Raw genomic sequence first — 16,589 nt, forward strand, 5'->3', positions numbered from 1 at the left:
GGTTCAGAATCTTCTAAATTAATGGATTTTCTACCTATCTTAAAAAAAAGTAAAATTTGGTCTCCAAGCACGTTTTAATATGGATATCATATTGAACGGTTCGGATCGACTATTTGAATTTTAAAAATATAAAAATGACTTAAAGCATATAGTGTTGAAGTACTTATCGAAGTGTATTGGCTGGTCTCATAAAATTTTTGTATATATAAAGGATTCCAAATTTTCTTCCGCCCTGGGCCCCAAAATCTTCGGGACCGGCCCTGATAATCTACATCCGTGCATCAAAATCCATGTCAATAAATCATTACCAAGTCCCTACAAATAATCAAAAAAAGTCTAACAATAAGCAGTGAAGGTCGAATTTATAATATATTAGTGACTCGGCATATGATAAGAGTATTTAACTGAGCCACAGAATTTCTGACTCAACGGAGGGATCGATCCTTTTTGGAGCAAAAGAATTTACCTAAACCGCGTCCAAATTCCTCTCGTTGAGTCATTGTTACGCAAATTGAGAACCATTTTTCACGAGTATTTTCACACGCTGATCTGGAAAAAAAACGCATCCCATTAAATCATACGCACACCCAAACCTGCATTTGCCTAACAAGTAAAACACTTATTTTTTTGAGAAATGTTCTGTACCTCAAGTAGTTTAACAGAAAAAACTTTCAATGTTATCTAACTTTTATTTCCAACGCTAATATCAAAATATTTTACAATGTTATTTGTAAGCATGTAAACCTCTGTCTGAAAGCATTAAAATTCTAAATATGTATAGTTTTAACTCGTAACTACTTTTGTTTTCAAGCCAAAAAAAGAAATATTCATTTCACCCACTATTTATTTTTTTCTCTGATCATTATAATTTATTTTTTCGATGATCCGTGATGAATTTTACGAATCTAAAAATATGAACGTTTTCTATTCGATTTTATCTTTCAAATAAGATACATGAAGAAATATTTTGAGTAATTTTAAAATCATTTGTTTTTTTTAAAGTAAAACTCATGAGCACTTTAAATTTTCAAGTTTTTAAATCTCAGTCTACAACCATTAAAATTTTCAAGGCTTTGTACATGAGATTTATATGCTTTGTAAATGCACTGTTATTGTTGAGGTTTATATGCTTTGAAAAGTTATTGTTGAGGTTTTAATTCTTTGTACATGAGGTTTATATGCTTTGTAAATGCAGTGTTACTGTTGAAGTTTATATACTTTGAAATGTTATTGTTGAGGTTTTAATTATTTGTACATGAGATTTATATGTTTTAATCTAGAGATTTAAAGTGTTATTAATGAGGTTTATATGCTTGTGAATAGAGGTTTAAATTATTTTGAAGCAAAATTAAAAAAAAAACTGAAAGTCACAAAGATTTAAAGTGTTAAAAAAAATTACGACACAAATATAACTCGAATGTTATTCTTCATTGATCTCATTTGAAAGAGAAAATCGGATAAAAAACGTTCATATTTTTAGATTCGTAAAATTCATCACGGATTGTCAAAAAAATGGATGAAAATGATCAGAGAAAAAATAAAAATAAAAAGTGGGTGAAAGGAATCTTTCTGTTTTTGGCTTGAAAATAAAAGTAGTTAGAAATTAAAATTATATAGATTTAGAATTTTAATGCTTGCAGACAGAGGTTTAAATGCTTGCGAGTAGCATTATAAAATATTATAAACAAAGCTTTAAATGTTTGGATATTAGCGCTGGAAATGAAAGTTAGATAACATTGGAAGTTTTTTTATGTTAAACTACTTGGGGGACACGCTCGGAAATTTTGTTTGAGGTACAATTATCAGGCTCCTTTTTAAAAAAAAAATAAGTAATGGGGTCAGGTAATCCAAAATTCTTTATTTCAATCTTTATTTTAAAATATTTTTTTCATCTGAGTTTTAAATTAGGGGTGCAAACCGATCGGATACAGATCAGATAGTGGTAAAATCATATCTCTATCCGTTTTTATTTTCCGGATACGGATACGGATATCTGTTATTTATAATAGTGAGTAATATAATTTTTTTATGTACTTACTATTTGAATACATATAATTAAAATTTAAAATTATAATTGTATGATTGCATCTGTATCTGTGTGAATATTCAAATATCAGATATCCGTATATAATTTTCAGATACAGATTCAAATAAGGTCGGATATCCAACCTGTTTGCATCTCTATTTGACTTCTCACAAAAAAAATGCATTTTCTAGATTGATTCTTAACAAAAAAAAAATTTAGATATGCAATTATCATTTCCATTACTATTAATTGGACGTTTGAATTTCCGTACCGAATTAAATTAAATTATTGTTTCTGACTACTTAACTTAATCCATCTGGAGTAAACTTCTATTACTTGTCTTGCGTACTTATTTAGGTGTTGGAGGTCTCACGTCAATTAAGTGTCGCCGACTTTAGTAGCGTCATTTTCATCAATTAATTGCATGAACGTTGAGCACTTCAATTTAACAAATAAACCTAATGATGCTGATGATGCTGATACTAAGGCTTTTTTATAAAAAAAAAAAATTAAGGTAGAGGTCTGATCTATCAGCTTTTTTTTAAATCCATTTGTATATTAAAGAGGATTTTCTCATTTTATGAGTTTCAAATCCATAACTTCTTACGTGAGAGTTATGTATCTTTGTCACTAGACTAAATGTTGGCTCTTCTAATACTAAAGTTTTGTAAGTAGACTAAAATCTTGAGTCAAATAAGTACGTTTAATTTAAATTCGTGACCTTATTGTTGAAATCTTATAGTAATTATTATTCGATATCTCGGTATACCAATTAACTCGTCATTCAAGTCAGTCGAGATAGCACTAAGTTCTAAGTTTCAATATAGTTATTTTTCACATAATAATACTTAGATACTTAAAAAAAAAAATTATAGTACACTTTTATAATTGAGAAAATTTCTAGTGTAACTATTAAAACTTTTAAAATAGCCATTTTTCTCATCAATGCATCTTGATATCCAATATGCCTCAGTGAGTGTTGGTTTTTTGTTTTTGTTTTTGGAGTGTAGAGGTATCCGATCAGTGGCGGATCCAAGAAGGATCAGGGGTAGGCACTTGTTTACCCCTGGATTTGAATTTTTTTTAGACTCAGTGCTATTTTATACTTGTGCCTACACTTGGATTTAGTTTACGGTCCAGTAGAAGAAAATTAGTTCAGACTGATTCGTGTAAAAAAAGAAAAAAAAAGGTATGCTGCTAAGGATATAAATATGTACAGTGTCGTGATTAGTCGCATCATAATTTAGATCACATGTCTTAATGTGTTGTGATTAAATTTGGAAGAATGATCATAGCAAGTGAATGGTCACAACATGTTAATCACTCCATGGCCATGGCACGCGTGACAAGACGTGTCCAAACGTAACTGGTCACGTTTGTCATGTTTAACTATCTTTTTTCATAATTTAGGTTAGTTTATTTAATATTTACCATTCGATCAAGATCTAATGGTCTTAATTATACGTGACAATGTGTTGTGCCATGATCAAATCTTTTGCGTGACGTGTCTTGTCGTATTGAATTTTTGAAAAATTGTCACATCACGTGGATGGTCACGGTACATAACCGGCACACCCGTTGTGACGGAACCGTATCATACCATGACATATTTGGTTGTACCGTGACTTTTTTAGATCTCTATCCACTACTACATTTCAATTCATCAGGAAAAAAAAACGTACTCTTGTTAATCTTTTGTTTCTATTTCTGATCAAAATTCTGAATCCGCCCTTGTATCCGATTCGGTTCTAGATCGGATAATCGGATAAAAGTAGCACCTCTAGAGTATTATTAATCTATTATGTGATGTAAGAATTTTGTAACTCCAAGTATTATGTGATAATGGAATCCTACGGGTATGAAACTTTGCAAAGACAAAAAAAAAAAAATCATGGGTAAACTAAAATATTTCCCTTTATTAAACGATCTTGAGCGTTTTTCTTAGTGAAATTACAATATTTTAAATTTACATCTAACTGCAGAAAAAAAAATAGGGTCTCATGGGCTCTATTGCCAAATCAAGAGTGCTTAGTCACCCTCATAATTTTTAAAAATTAATCATGTATATTGAAATTTAATTGAATTTATAATTTATTGTATAATTTAAATTTTTATAAAATATTACATATGTGTTTGAAACTTCGTGTTAGAATTTTGTTTTGTGGTTACGGAGACTTAATTGGGTTTAAATTCCAGCCACCACCATACTGTATTTTGTGCTTCCGTCCTTCAATCTACATTTTCTAATTCCGCTCATGTACAAAGTGGATGGAATCTTAATTAAAATAAAGGAAACCTTTTAAATTGTTAGAACATAAAAGGATTTGATGATAAAATTATGAAGAGCACTCTTTTGTGATGTAATTTGTGTTCAAAATATACACAGTCAACGTCGTGTTCGATTTAATTTACAGTGGTTTAATTGTTTCATAATTTCAGGACTCATGCCATTTTTTTTTTGTGCAATATTTTACCAGTCATCGGTACAGTTAAAATTTACACCACTATACTTTCAAAAGATATAATTTAAATGTGGAATGATCATATACACGAGTTAGGCTGGGGTGCTATGGATAGCATAGTGGCCTCTATGCTACGGCTCAATATTCGAGTTTTCAAAATTCAAACAGTCAATCCGAACCGTTCATCTTATTCTCCATATTAATATCTGCTCGGAGACCAAATTTTACATTTTTCTGAATTTTTTTACTATTTATTAAGTATTTTACAAAATTGTTGATCCAACGGTGGCTGCACAAAACAGTAAAACCGTTGGATTAAGGATTTTCAAAGTGGCTTAATAAATAGTAAAAAAATTCAGAAAATTATAAAATTTGGTCTCCAAGCAGATATTAATATGGAGAATAAGATGAACGGTTCGGATCGACCGTTTGGATTTTGAAAACTCGAATATTGAGCCGTAGCATAGAGGCCACTATGCTATCCATAGCACCCCAGCCTAACTCCATATACACACATTTTATAATTAAAATATAATTATATTGTTAATTCCAACGATGAGACGTACAATCAGAACATAATACTATAAGTTAAAGTTAGCGTGTGTTATACTTATTAAAAGAATTTGATGAGAATAATTTTAAAATTTATCAGATTGCATTTAAAATAAATTTTCGTCGAGGGGGGGATATTGAAACGGGTTGAAATCCATTAACTAATCGGGTACTCAATAAAAGCAATGCTTTAACTTATACTTTATAATGCTTTGACTTGTAATTTATAATTCTAATTACCAATAAAAATTCAACACATTTATATTAATTTTAACCCTAGATTTAACCCGAATTATAAATCAAACATTCAAAGAGGGGCAAAAAAAATTCAGATGGGGACTATGTGGGTCCAAGGAGCTATGTGGGTCCTAGTATATCATGCATTTTTATTTTTTTCTATCCATAAATGTGAATTATATTATGAATTTAAATTATATAGAATTTGTATAATTTGTAAGATATTTATATAATATTTGTATTCAATTTTAATTATCGTGCTGGGTCCAGATTTAAAGTAATCTAATTTTTGAGTTTTGGATCAAGATCGTATGATTCAAATTTGTCGCTTGAGATCATTTCAGAATTCGGATTCGCTACTTCAGATGTGTGTATTTCACTTTGGATGAATTATCACAAATTAGAATCGGATTACATCACGAATTCACATCCTCTCCAATACCTGATAAGGGAATCTTTTACAATTACTAGATCCGAACCGTACTTTTTAACTTGGCACGAATCTCAAAGCCAAAAAATACAGCCCCCTAGAGTGACCCAAATCCCAAGTCGGTTGAGATTTAATCTCAAACCGTAAAATAAGTGATCCTCTGTAATATCTGTGCAATACCTGAGGATACGGATTCATTACATCACTGGATCTCAACTCAAGAGAGACGAGGTGACGACAAAAGATGAAAAGAAACATTTTTCCAGCAAGAAAATCTGGTACAGGAGCAATTGGTATCGGTGTTTCTCACTTTCTCCTACATAGTCATAGTCATAGTCGCAAGCAAGTGGGGCCGGAATCCTACATGGACAGCTGGTGTCCAGTTAGAGTAGTACAGCTGGGATAACCTTGCTTGCTTTAGTTCATTAATTATTGGTCCTAGCTAGCTAGCTAGCTGCCTATCCATCATTCCATCTTCTGTCTTGTTTCTTGTGTTTTGATACCTCATTCCAAATCTCATCATTTTGGCATCTCCCATAACAACACTTGGGAATGGGGGGCGCTTGTGTGCTCCCACCCTTATAATCATAATTACCACTTACACTTCACCAAGAAGATCTACACGCAAATTTTTTATTCGAACTAATTATAAAATTTAGGTGTACAGAAATAGAAAAAATATTTCGTTTTTATCAAATAAAGTAAGATTGAATTTATTGAATCTGATCCATTGACTTTTTTTTTTTGAACTGTGGCATGGAAAAAGAAAAATTTATGGATCAGATTTCATGATTCTGATCCATAAATGGTTGATTTTTTGCAACACAAAACTCTCTGTAACTATTATTTTCTATGGATACAGAGGGTTTTGTGCCGTAAAAAATATATCAAAATCACTGTTTATGATTTGTAAATTTTCTAATTAATTTTTTGCTACACCGAATTCTCAATATCTGTAGATACAAAGGGTTTCGTGTCACATAAAATCAATTCTTTTATGAATCGGATTCATTGAGTCTGATCCCCATATATATATATATAGAGAGAGAGAGAGAGAGAGAGAATGGCTAAGTTCAAATCGTTTGTTCCTGAGTCCAGGAACAAACGACTCGATCCTCCGATTTTCAAAGTTCAAACGGCCGATCCAAACCGTTAGATGTTTAATCTATATTAAAATGTGCTTGGGGACAAAATTTTAGATTTTTGGGAATTTTTTTACTATTTATTAAGATAATTTGAAAGTCACTGTTTTTTTATGGTGCAGAATTTTAATAAAAACATCGATTTTCAAACCATCTTAATAAATAGTAAAAAAATTCCAAAAAATATAAAATTTTGTCTCCTAGCACATTTTAATATAGATTAAATATTTAATGGTTTAGATCGGCCTTTTGAACTTCAAAAATCAGAGAACCGAGTCGTTTGTTCCTGAGTCTAGGACCAAACGATTTGAGCTTAGCCATTCTCTCTCTCTCTCTCTCTCTATATATATGTATTTTGCAAATTTTTCTGTGCAATTTAAAAAAAAAATCAATTGATAGTACTCAATGAGTTTGATTTTACTATATTTAATAGAAACGAGACACTATTTCTATTTTTGTACGTCTGAATTTTATAATTTCTATGGATAAAAATTTTCCGATCTACACCACGTCTAGCCATAACTTCATTAATTCCCAACTTAATTCCCAAAATGGCCATGCTCATCTATCTTCTATATTAATTGGGTACATTATACATCCAGGTCCACGTGCTTTCGGGAAAAAAAATAGAAATTTGGAAACTATTTTTTTTTTTTTTTAATCATTGAAGCTAAGTTACCTATCCGCATTTTTATGACGAAAATTAAATTCTAATAAGAATTTGATGATATCATGTTTAAACTAAACTATTCATTTAGCATGGGTTCGACTCGGAAAAAAGAAAAAAAAGAAAAAAAAAAGGTGTTTGATGTATTTTTAAATTAAACTAGAATGCAAGCATTCATGATTCATGATTCATCGTTGACATAAATATTAGATGGATTCTGATAAGGAACCATTTGTTTTAATTCCTCCAATAATAAATTATTTTCTTTCTCAATTATGGAATTGATTTTGGTGGTTGTGAAAAAAATGCATGTGTTATAGTCCTGTGTTCGTAATAGATTTAAGTTAGAAGAATTTTAACTTTAAACCGTATTGAAATAAATATGAGTTTTATATTATTTTTTTATGAAAGATATAAGAAATCTGTAAGATTCTCTTTTTCTCATTCAATTCTTCTTTCTTTATCTAAAAGCATCAGCTTTGAATCTACAATTAAACAAATAATTTTAGTTCTTCTATTTGCTGCGATGAAAAACACTTTTATTAAACGACACGTATATGAAATAAGGTATTCTTCTTTTTGACAATAATAGAGAGATTTTAATTTGTATTTTTTTTTCTAATTTAATATGAAAAAATAAACCTTAAGAATGTGCAGGTGATGATTACTAAATTTGATATAAAAGTATAAAAAATCATTGAGCTGCACATTTAGCTCTCAAAATAGTAGTGTGATGAGAAAAATAAAAAATAAAAAAGTAATAAACCCAACATTTTTTTTCATTCTTTCAGAAGCATTTAATAGTCTAACTTTTACATATTTGATACAAGTTTTTTATTAAGTTTTTACCATAATTAGTATAAAATAAAAATTTATAGAAGAATAAATTGAATATGAAGTAAGAATTTTTTTTTCTCTGTGTTCAATAATTTAACAGTTACTTTCAAAATAGCATTGCCCTGCTTTTATAATTGTTTTGCTCGTTACTTCGTTATTCTTCTAGACATTTTAAGAAGTAATGCAAAATTAATTAGTCCTAAGTACGAATGGAGCAAAATCGTTCATGATGGACCGAAATTTTGATATAAAATTGTACAAGATTGCAAGTAGGGGTGCAAACGGATCAGATAATATCTGGCTGTATTCGGATCCGTATTCGAAATTAAATACGGATGTTTGAATATCCGTGCGAATACGGATATGGATATAGTTTTGAATTTTAATTGTCTGTATCTAGATAGTAAATATATACCATATGGTTTAATCTACATTATGAAAATATTTATGTATATATCTACGGATATTTAGTATTCGATCTGTATCCATACGTATTCATCTAATATATGATGTATCCGTATCCAAAAAATAAAAGCAGATACAGATATAGTTTTACCATTATCCGATCCGTTTGCATCCCTAATTGCAGGCCATACACAAATTAAAGTAAATAAAAAAATCAATCAAAATATTGCATTGCTTTGTTTTTTTTAATCAATATATTTCTACACAACAATGATCGCCCAACCAACTTTATCTTGTTTAATATATTTTGTACACTTTTTTCTGAGAATAAATTGCATAGGATTTGTACCAATGGTACACTTTTTTATTAGCACACAAGTTTAAAACAATCTTGTTTCAGATAATTATTGTAACAAAATTATGTATCGTGTGATTTTTATAACTTGGAAAGAAAGTCTTGCTCTGTATACTATTAAATTTGAAAATTTTATGGTCTATTTCTACAGTCATGTTATAAATGCTACCAAATATTAGAAAGAATTTGAATTCTGAACAATTACAGCAAATTCAAACCAAAATAACAAGCAATTTTTACATAAGATTTTTCTTATTTTGTAGACTTCCTTATAAACTATATATTATCTTCCATATTGTCAAAATATTTTAATTCGTACAAAACTTAATACATGTGTAAAAGATCATAGATTCGAAACAACTAGAAGACTTCTTTTATCGTTGCTTTCCATGTAAAAGGTCGAAGAACAATGTTATCTTCAAATATTACTAAAAAAAATCCAAAACTACTTAAAAAAATAACAAATTTACCGTGGTTCAAAATAATTTAACTGTTACATTCAAAATAACATTGTCCTCCAACCTTTACTTAAAAAAAAAAAAATCCCTACAAAATCCCAACCAAAAAAAAAAAACACTTTTATTAATCAGAAGACCAGGTCCAGGCAAGAAAAGCTATCTGGAGCCACACTAAAAATTAATGACGCAGCCATCTCCAGTCTTAACTCAAGTCTGAGGCTCCCAGCAAGGCCGCCCCAAAATACGACTATTTTATTACCATAGTCGATTAGTCGTCTCTCCTCTCCTCTCTCTCTCTCAATCCCTTTTCCCTCGTCGGAGACCGATACACTCGCACACAGAGAGATCCACCACGGATTCGTTGCGGATCCGGACTCTGTACCCCTCCCTCTGCTCGCTTACACCCCTGGCCAGATCGGACTGGGTGGGGTCATTTGATTGAGGTGGAATTTGTGTGGCGTTCTTCTCTGGTATGAGGGGAGATGGACAGGACTGACACGGAAGAAGAGGTACAGTTCCCTGCGGGGCTGCGTGTGCTTGTCGTAGATGATGATGTCACCTGTCTTCGTGTTCTTAAAGCGATGCTTCTCAAGTGCCGATATGAGGGTGAGCAATTGTTGAAAAATTATAGTTTTTTTTATTTGGTAGGTTCATTCCGTTTTGGGGAATTAGCTGGTCTGGCTGTTATTAGCTGTTTTTAGTGTTACTTCTCAAGTTATGATTGTGGGAATTGTTCAATTATCTAAGCCTTTTGCCAAAAAAAACTGGTTTAGCTGTTCAAATATGCACTTCTTGTTTAACATTCACTTGTGGTAAATTCCTTTTGGGAAGCTACTATTTATAGGAATTGGGACCAATTGCAGGAATTGTTGAAAAATTCATCACTCATGGCCTTACTTGGTTAATGATTGAGTTATTTGTTGTGTGTTACTTTTTGGAAATATTTGCATTTTCTCCTTGTCTGTAAGCATTTTTTGCTCCTTGTGATAATACTATTTATGGTCCCTTCATAATGTACTTCTACCCTTTTTTTATCATCCTTAAAATTATGAACAAACACCTTTTCTATTCCAGTATTTAATAATTGTCAAAATTTTCTTCTTCTGCATGCTAGGGTAATGTCTGTTTGTAGGTAAATTATGAACTTCCAATTAAATATCTAACATTATTTTTACTTAAATCTAAGTAAGATCTGGTGTTTTCTTATCCTTCCAAGTTTACTTGAAAGTTCATCAGACTGTTGTCATGCCATTTATTAGGAGTGGTCTCCTTTATTCTGGAAAAGTGACATGCTGTCACTGTTTTTTATCAAGACATACTGAAAGCCTACTGCAGTATACCAAAAGAAAAAGAAAATTGAAAGCCACAATGTCTACATCTCATTTTTTACTTTCACAGGATACTTGAAAATTCAGTTATGAATCAAGGAACTCAGCAATTTTGGGTTTTAACTGGTATGTACCATTTGTTGCAGTTACAACATGTTCCCAGGCGACAGCGGCACTGGCTCTCCTCAGGGAGAGCAGAGATAGTTTTCACTTGGTCATAAGTGATGTTCACATGCCAGATATGGATGGATTCAAACTTCTTGAGCATGTCGGGCTTGAGATGGACCTCCCTGTCATTAGTAAGTTTCTTATGTATAGAACCTCTAGTAAGTAGAACACATGTATTGTGGGAAAAGAATTACAATTTTGTTTCAATTGTTTATAACTTTTAGGTCGAAAACACAAGCTCCCGGACTGACCAAGATATGCGACTTTTGTGATTTGATTATTAGCTAACATTCCAACTGATGTTTCATGCGTTAAGTTCTAATATTTCATTTGGCAGTGATGTCGGCTGATGCGAGGACCAACATAGTAATGAAAGGAATAAAACATGGGGCCTGTGACTATTTAATTAAGCCAGTCAGAATGGAAGAGCTGAAGAATATCTGGCAACATGTTCTCAGAAAAAAATGGACCGACAATAACCGCGATGTTGAGCACTCTGGAAGCTTTGAGGAGGGTGACCGCACTATCAACAATAACAACACAAACATCAACAATAGTAACTCCAATAAGAGGGTGGCTGAGGATGCAGAGTATGCTTCATCAGCCAATGATGGTGGGGCCCCGGATGGAAGTGGGGGATGGAAGTCGTCTCAGAAAAAGAAGAGGTGTACAGTGAAAGAGGAGGAGGAGGGAGAGACTGAGAGCGCAGACCCAAATTCCTCGAAGAAGCCCAGGGTGGTGTGGTCAGTCGAACTGCATCAGCAGTTTGTCAATGCTGTTAACCAGCTTGGAATTGAAAGTATATTTTCTTTACCATTTTTTTGTTAAGAATGTATGAAAACATTAGAGATTGGATTTCCTGCTTAACCTACTTGTGATTTCTCTCTCTGGCAGAGGCAGTACCCAAAAGAATTCTCGAGTTGATGAATGTTCCAGGCTTAACGAGAGAAAATGTTGCCAGCCATTTGCAGGTTTGTAAAACTTTTTTTAAAGACATGTCACAACCCCACTGTTTGATATCCAATTGCTATTCCACACTTTTATTAACAAATGTGACATGCGCAGAAATTCAGGCTGTACCTCAAAAGACTTAGCGGGGTGACGCAACACCATCCTGGTCTACCCAATCCATTCTGTGGACCAGTCTCTACAAACATAAAAGGAGGCCCACTTGGTAGACTCGATTTTGAGACACTAGTTGCATCTGGTCACATCCCTCCACAAGCCCTAGCTGCGTTTGAAGAAGAACTTTTAACTCAAAATGGATCCAAACAGCCCGTTAGAGAAATTGCCTTTGGACAACCGCTGGTAACATGTGGGCCTCCGACAACCCTCACCAGACAATTTCCTCAATCCAATTTAAGTAACATCACCATAAATCCAAGTTTAGACATGCCTTCCTCTTTCCCCAATTGGCCATCCAATAATGATCTTGCACAAATAATCCACCAGCAGCAACAGGTTGTGGGCTCTGGGGTGTCAGTCCCACAACCAAGTGCATCGTTAAATGTGCAGCCATCCTGCCTTGTAATACCCTCCTCTCAACATATGAACACTTACCAATCAAGTGAAAATACAATTCTGGCAAGTCAAAGTCAAAGTCAAGGATCTGGCTTTCAAACGGGTAGGGGATCGCTTGTGCAAAGCCCCATGATGCTCCCTTCTCAGTCTCTGTCAAGCTTGCAAAGGGTGGGTCCTTCCAGCCAGAGTTACCAAGTGAATCAAGGGCCTTCAGTAATAACATCACAGCCATCCATCAGTGGCAACTCAGGTTATACCAGTGCAGGGTCTGTTGTAGACTACAATAGCAACCTTATTTCAACTGAACCAAAAAATTTGAGATTTGGTGTCGGTCAGATTGTGGATGAAGAGCTTAATACCATGACAGCTGTCTCAAATAACAATAGCTTTGCAATGCCGGGAATGATGTCTGGAATGGTGAACTCTGGTTTTGGGTTTAATGGGGCACGCATGTCGGATAATAATAGGCAAGGGAGGAGGAACAGTCTAGGGTTTGTTGGAAAAGGAACATGTCTACCAAGTCGGTTTGCGGTAGATGAGATTGAGTCTCCAACTAACCTCCCAAACTTCGGCCAGATTGGTGCTGGGGACTTGGTGAATCCAGAGAATTTCGGATTGGACGGTCAGATCTGAGTGTATTACTAAATTAGTTCTCCTTTGTAAAGTAGGTATGTACCAAACACTATCTTATACTTTCAATGTTTGCACTTGAGAGTTGTATGTGTGCACAAGTAATATGCTCACATCTTGATTAAGTAACACACTAATCTTGATTTTTTTAAACTCTTTTAGATACCTGCATTTGTTTTTGTTGTTTAAGTTGTTCACTGGGATATCATTCATAGTGTAGCTTCATTTTATATTTTTTATATTTTTTTCCTTGGACACACTTGTTAATTCAATTTGTGGTTCCATTGCAGGGTTGAGTGGGAAGCATGTTTATTTGATCACAGTGCAGCCTTTTTCACTTATATTAATTTGGTTTCCTTAGGTGAGCTGTCATGCATTTTTAGTAGATGTATCTGTTGCTTGACTGTATTTATCTATAAAATATATAAACAATTAAGAGCTTGTTAGTTGGAAGAAACTGTTGCATTTAAGATGTTCATAGGCTTTGGGGAACATTAACTATTTATTACAAAGTGGTTTGGATTCGTTTTCTTTTCCTAGAAAAGATTGCACATCTCTTTGTTTATTGATGTGCCATTGAAAGGCGCTGTAGTAACAGTTGGTGGAGGGATTAAATCCTGACCCATTTTTTGGGGCCAAGAGCCTTTACATTCTAATAAATGAGGAGGGATCAAGTTACAACACTTGAAAGTCACAACAAAGTTACAACATCATTTTTTTTCATTTTCAAAGTCCAAATCGTCGATCCAAATCGTTAGATATTCAATCTATATTAAAATGTGCTTGCAGACCAAATTTTACATTTTTTGAAATTTTTTTGCTATTTATTAAGATGGGTACAAAATCGCTGTTTTTATTAAAATTCTGCACCATTAAAAAACAGCAATTTTGTACCCATCTTAATAAATAGCAAAAAAAATTTCAAAAAATGTAAAATTTGGTCTGTAAGCACATTTTAATATAGATTGAATATCTAACGGTTTGGATCGACGATTTAGACTTTGAAAATGAAAAAAAATAATGTTGTAACTTTGTTGTAACTCTCAAGTGTTGTAACTTGATCCCTCCTAATAAATATATGCTTTCGCCAAAGAACAGTAGTTTATGAAATGCACCTGTTGCCAACAGATTTTACCAGGCTTACGAGGAGCTTTGGAACAAGTTACGCGGGAGATTTTTTCGGAAGATGTAAATTCTTCCCACATTTTTAATAATACCCCATTAGCAAAATATTTTAATAATAATAATCATGGTTTAGGAAGATTTTTAAAAATACCCAAACCGTGAAAAACTTGGAAGTTTAATTCCAAACCGTGAAAAAATTTCACGGTTCCAATTTTTTTTTTAAAACATAAATTTTTTATTTTTTGTATTGAAATATTAGAAATGTTGAATATATTTATTTGAAAATAGATGATTTATTAGAAAGACTGCAACAAATAATCCAGATCAATATTTTTCAGGTCGGATTTTTCACGGTTGTAAGAAAAATTAATATATTTCATTATTTGTTATTTAAAAAAAAAATGCTTGAATTCTGAGTTATTGATCCTGATTCAAAAATCACTTCTAGGTAATACAGAAATTCTAGGCAATACAGAAAATACTGTGATCCTTCTAGTAAATTTAATTTTAAAAAAATATCTATTTTGAGAATTCTTTTTGAATAACAATCTTATTAATTGTATTAGTGTTGTATTAGTATTTTATTTATATTTATGTTGTTGTAAAAAGACCATCTAGACCGATTAATCGATTGATTAGTTGTTGGCGGTGATAAAACCGTCACAGATTTTTCATACTAATCAGTCGATTATTTTTTTATATTTCCGATTAATTGCTTAATGACACCTTGTTCGTCCTATGAACACATACCATTATTTACAACACCGATATGAAGAATAATACTTAATTTAATGAAATTAAGAGAGACCTTAGCAGTTGCTGTCAATATTTTCAAGAGAGAGAGAGAGAGTACGTAGGATTGATAATTTTTTTTTTTAACTTATATTTGTTTTTATAATAAATTAAAGCAAAATAAAACATTAGCACGGACCGATATGTTGATGGAACTGAGAAGCCTAAGAATTGATAATTGATTTTGAATGGTTGTAAACTTGGAATGAACTTAAATTAGTACAAATCAAAATCAGCGTAGTTAAATTCTTGGTCAAATTGTGCCAAATCGATTATTAAATTTTACGCAAAACATGGTTAAACCGTCTGTCAATAAAAAAAAATAAAAAAATATATATATATATATTTGACTGGTCAAAGTAGTAACAGTAACAGCATTGCAGACTTCCAGTAATGGCATTGATATGTCAGCCCAAATTACAAAATTACCTGGCCCAAGAAATTTCAAAGTTACCCGGCCCAAAGGATAGGAACCCTGTCAGGGGTATTCTATGCGCATGATATATCTCATTTTGCTTTGTTATATGAGATGTTATACTGTGAGATTTTTCAATCTTACACAAGATTTACCTTTTGCCCATGACTTCTTGTTTAATAATTGTTACTGAAGTTACGCCTCTTAAATGTCTTTGACACATTTTGCACGGCCTTTTTTGGCAACATATTTCTAAAGTGCTGACTGATCTTTGTGCCACTTTTGACATCTGTGGAGCAGAATAATATTTCAAGCAAACCAGCACCACTTCCTTCATGGCTTGATTCTATTTCCAACGTGAGCTTTGGTACCTTGTTGTCCGAGGCATCGCCATATCTAGAGGGAGGAAATCCTTCTTCACAAAACAAGAACTTGCAAGTGCTCCAGGCTTCCATCACCTGTGACTCATTCGATGCTGCCATTGGTGCCCTGATTGCACACCAGCAGCCATTAGATAATCAGGCGGGTGCACCAAAGGCTACAAATCACCCTTCCATATGGGATGGCAAAGAAACATGCCATGCATTTGTACTAGCAACAAATTGGTAAATGTTTTCCTAATTTTCTTAAATCTCTTTCGGTACAGATTAAATTGGAGAAGTTACAATTTTGTCAGTGAACTCACAGTCTTTCATGAACTACAATGCATAAGCCATTGAGCAACTTCCAGTATACTATCAGGTCCCATTACGGCACATTCTTCTGGTAAATTCAACTTTTCCATGTTTATTATGGTAGTTCGTTATTCATATCAATGAATATTGCTAAAAGAGTGCTATTCAAAAGGGTAAATTGTTCTCCCATTTTTACTGACAATAGATTGTCATTCCCACTTGCAATGGCACTCTTTAGGTAGTCAATTGTTGCCCTATTTTGACGACCACTTTCACTCTTTACGTACTTAATTGTTGTTCCATTTTTATTGACAATAAATTCACATTCCCATTCTCTTGTATAGGGACATCACATGAACAACAAC

At 32.7% G+C, this 16,589-nt stretch overlaps 1 protein-coding gene across 1 annotated transcript; it reads left to right on the plus strand.

The window, feature by feature from the left end:
- The first annotated feature begins 9,775 nt into the window (after positions 1–9,775).
- LOC144564952 (two-component response regulator ORR21-like) lies at positions 9,776–13,742 on the plus strand. The gene is made up of 6 exons (XM_078314545.1): positions 9,776–10,177; positions 11,046–11,198; positions 11,405–11,866; positions 11,962–12,038; positions 12,133–13,256; positions 13,509–13,742. Exons 1-5 carry the CDS (start codon positions 10,054–10,056, stop codon positions 13,219–13,221), a joined length of 1,905 nt encoding a protein of 634 aa, XP_078170671.1. The 5' UTR covers positions 9,776–10,053; the 3' UTR covers positions 13,222–13,256; positions 13,509–13,742.
- The last annotated feature ends 2,847 nt before the right edge of the window (positions 13,743–16,589 follow it).

Source organism: Carex rostrata, chromosome 14 (assembly GCF_964058835.1).
Source record: "Carex rostrata chromosome 14, lpCarRost1.2, whole genome shotgun sequence".
Lineage (NCBI taxonomy): Eukaryota > Viridiplantae > Streptophyta > Magnoliopsida > Poales > Cyperaceae > Carex > Carex rostrata.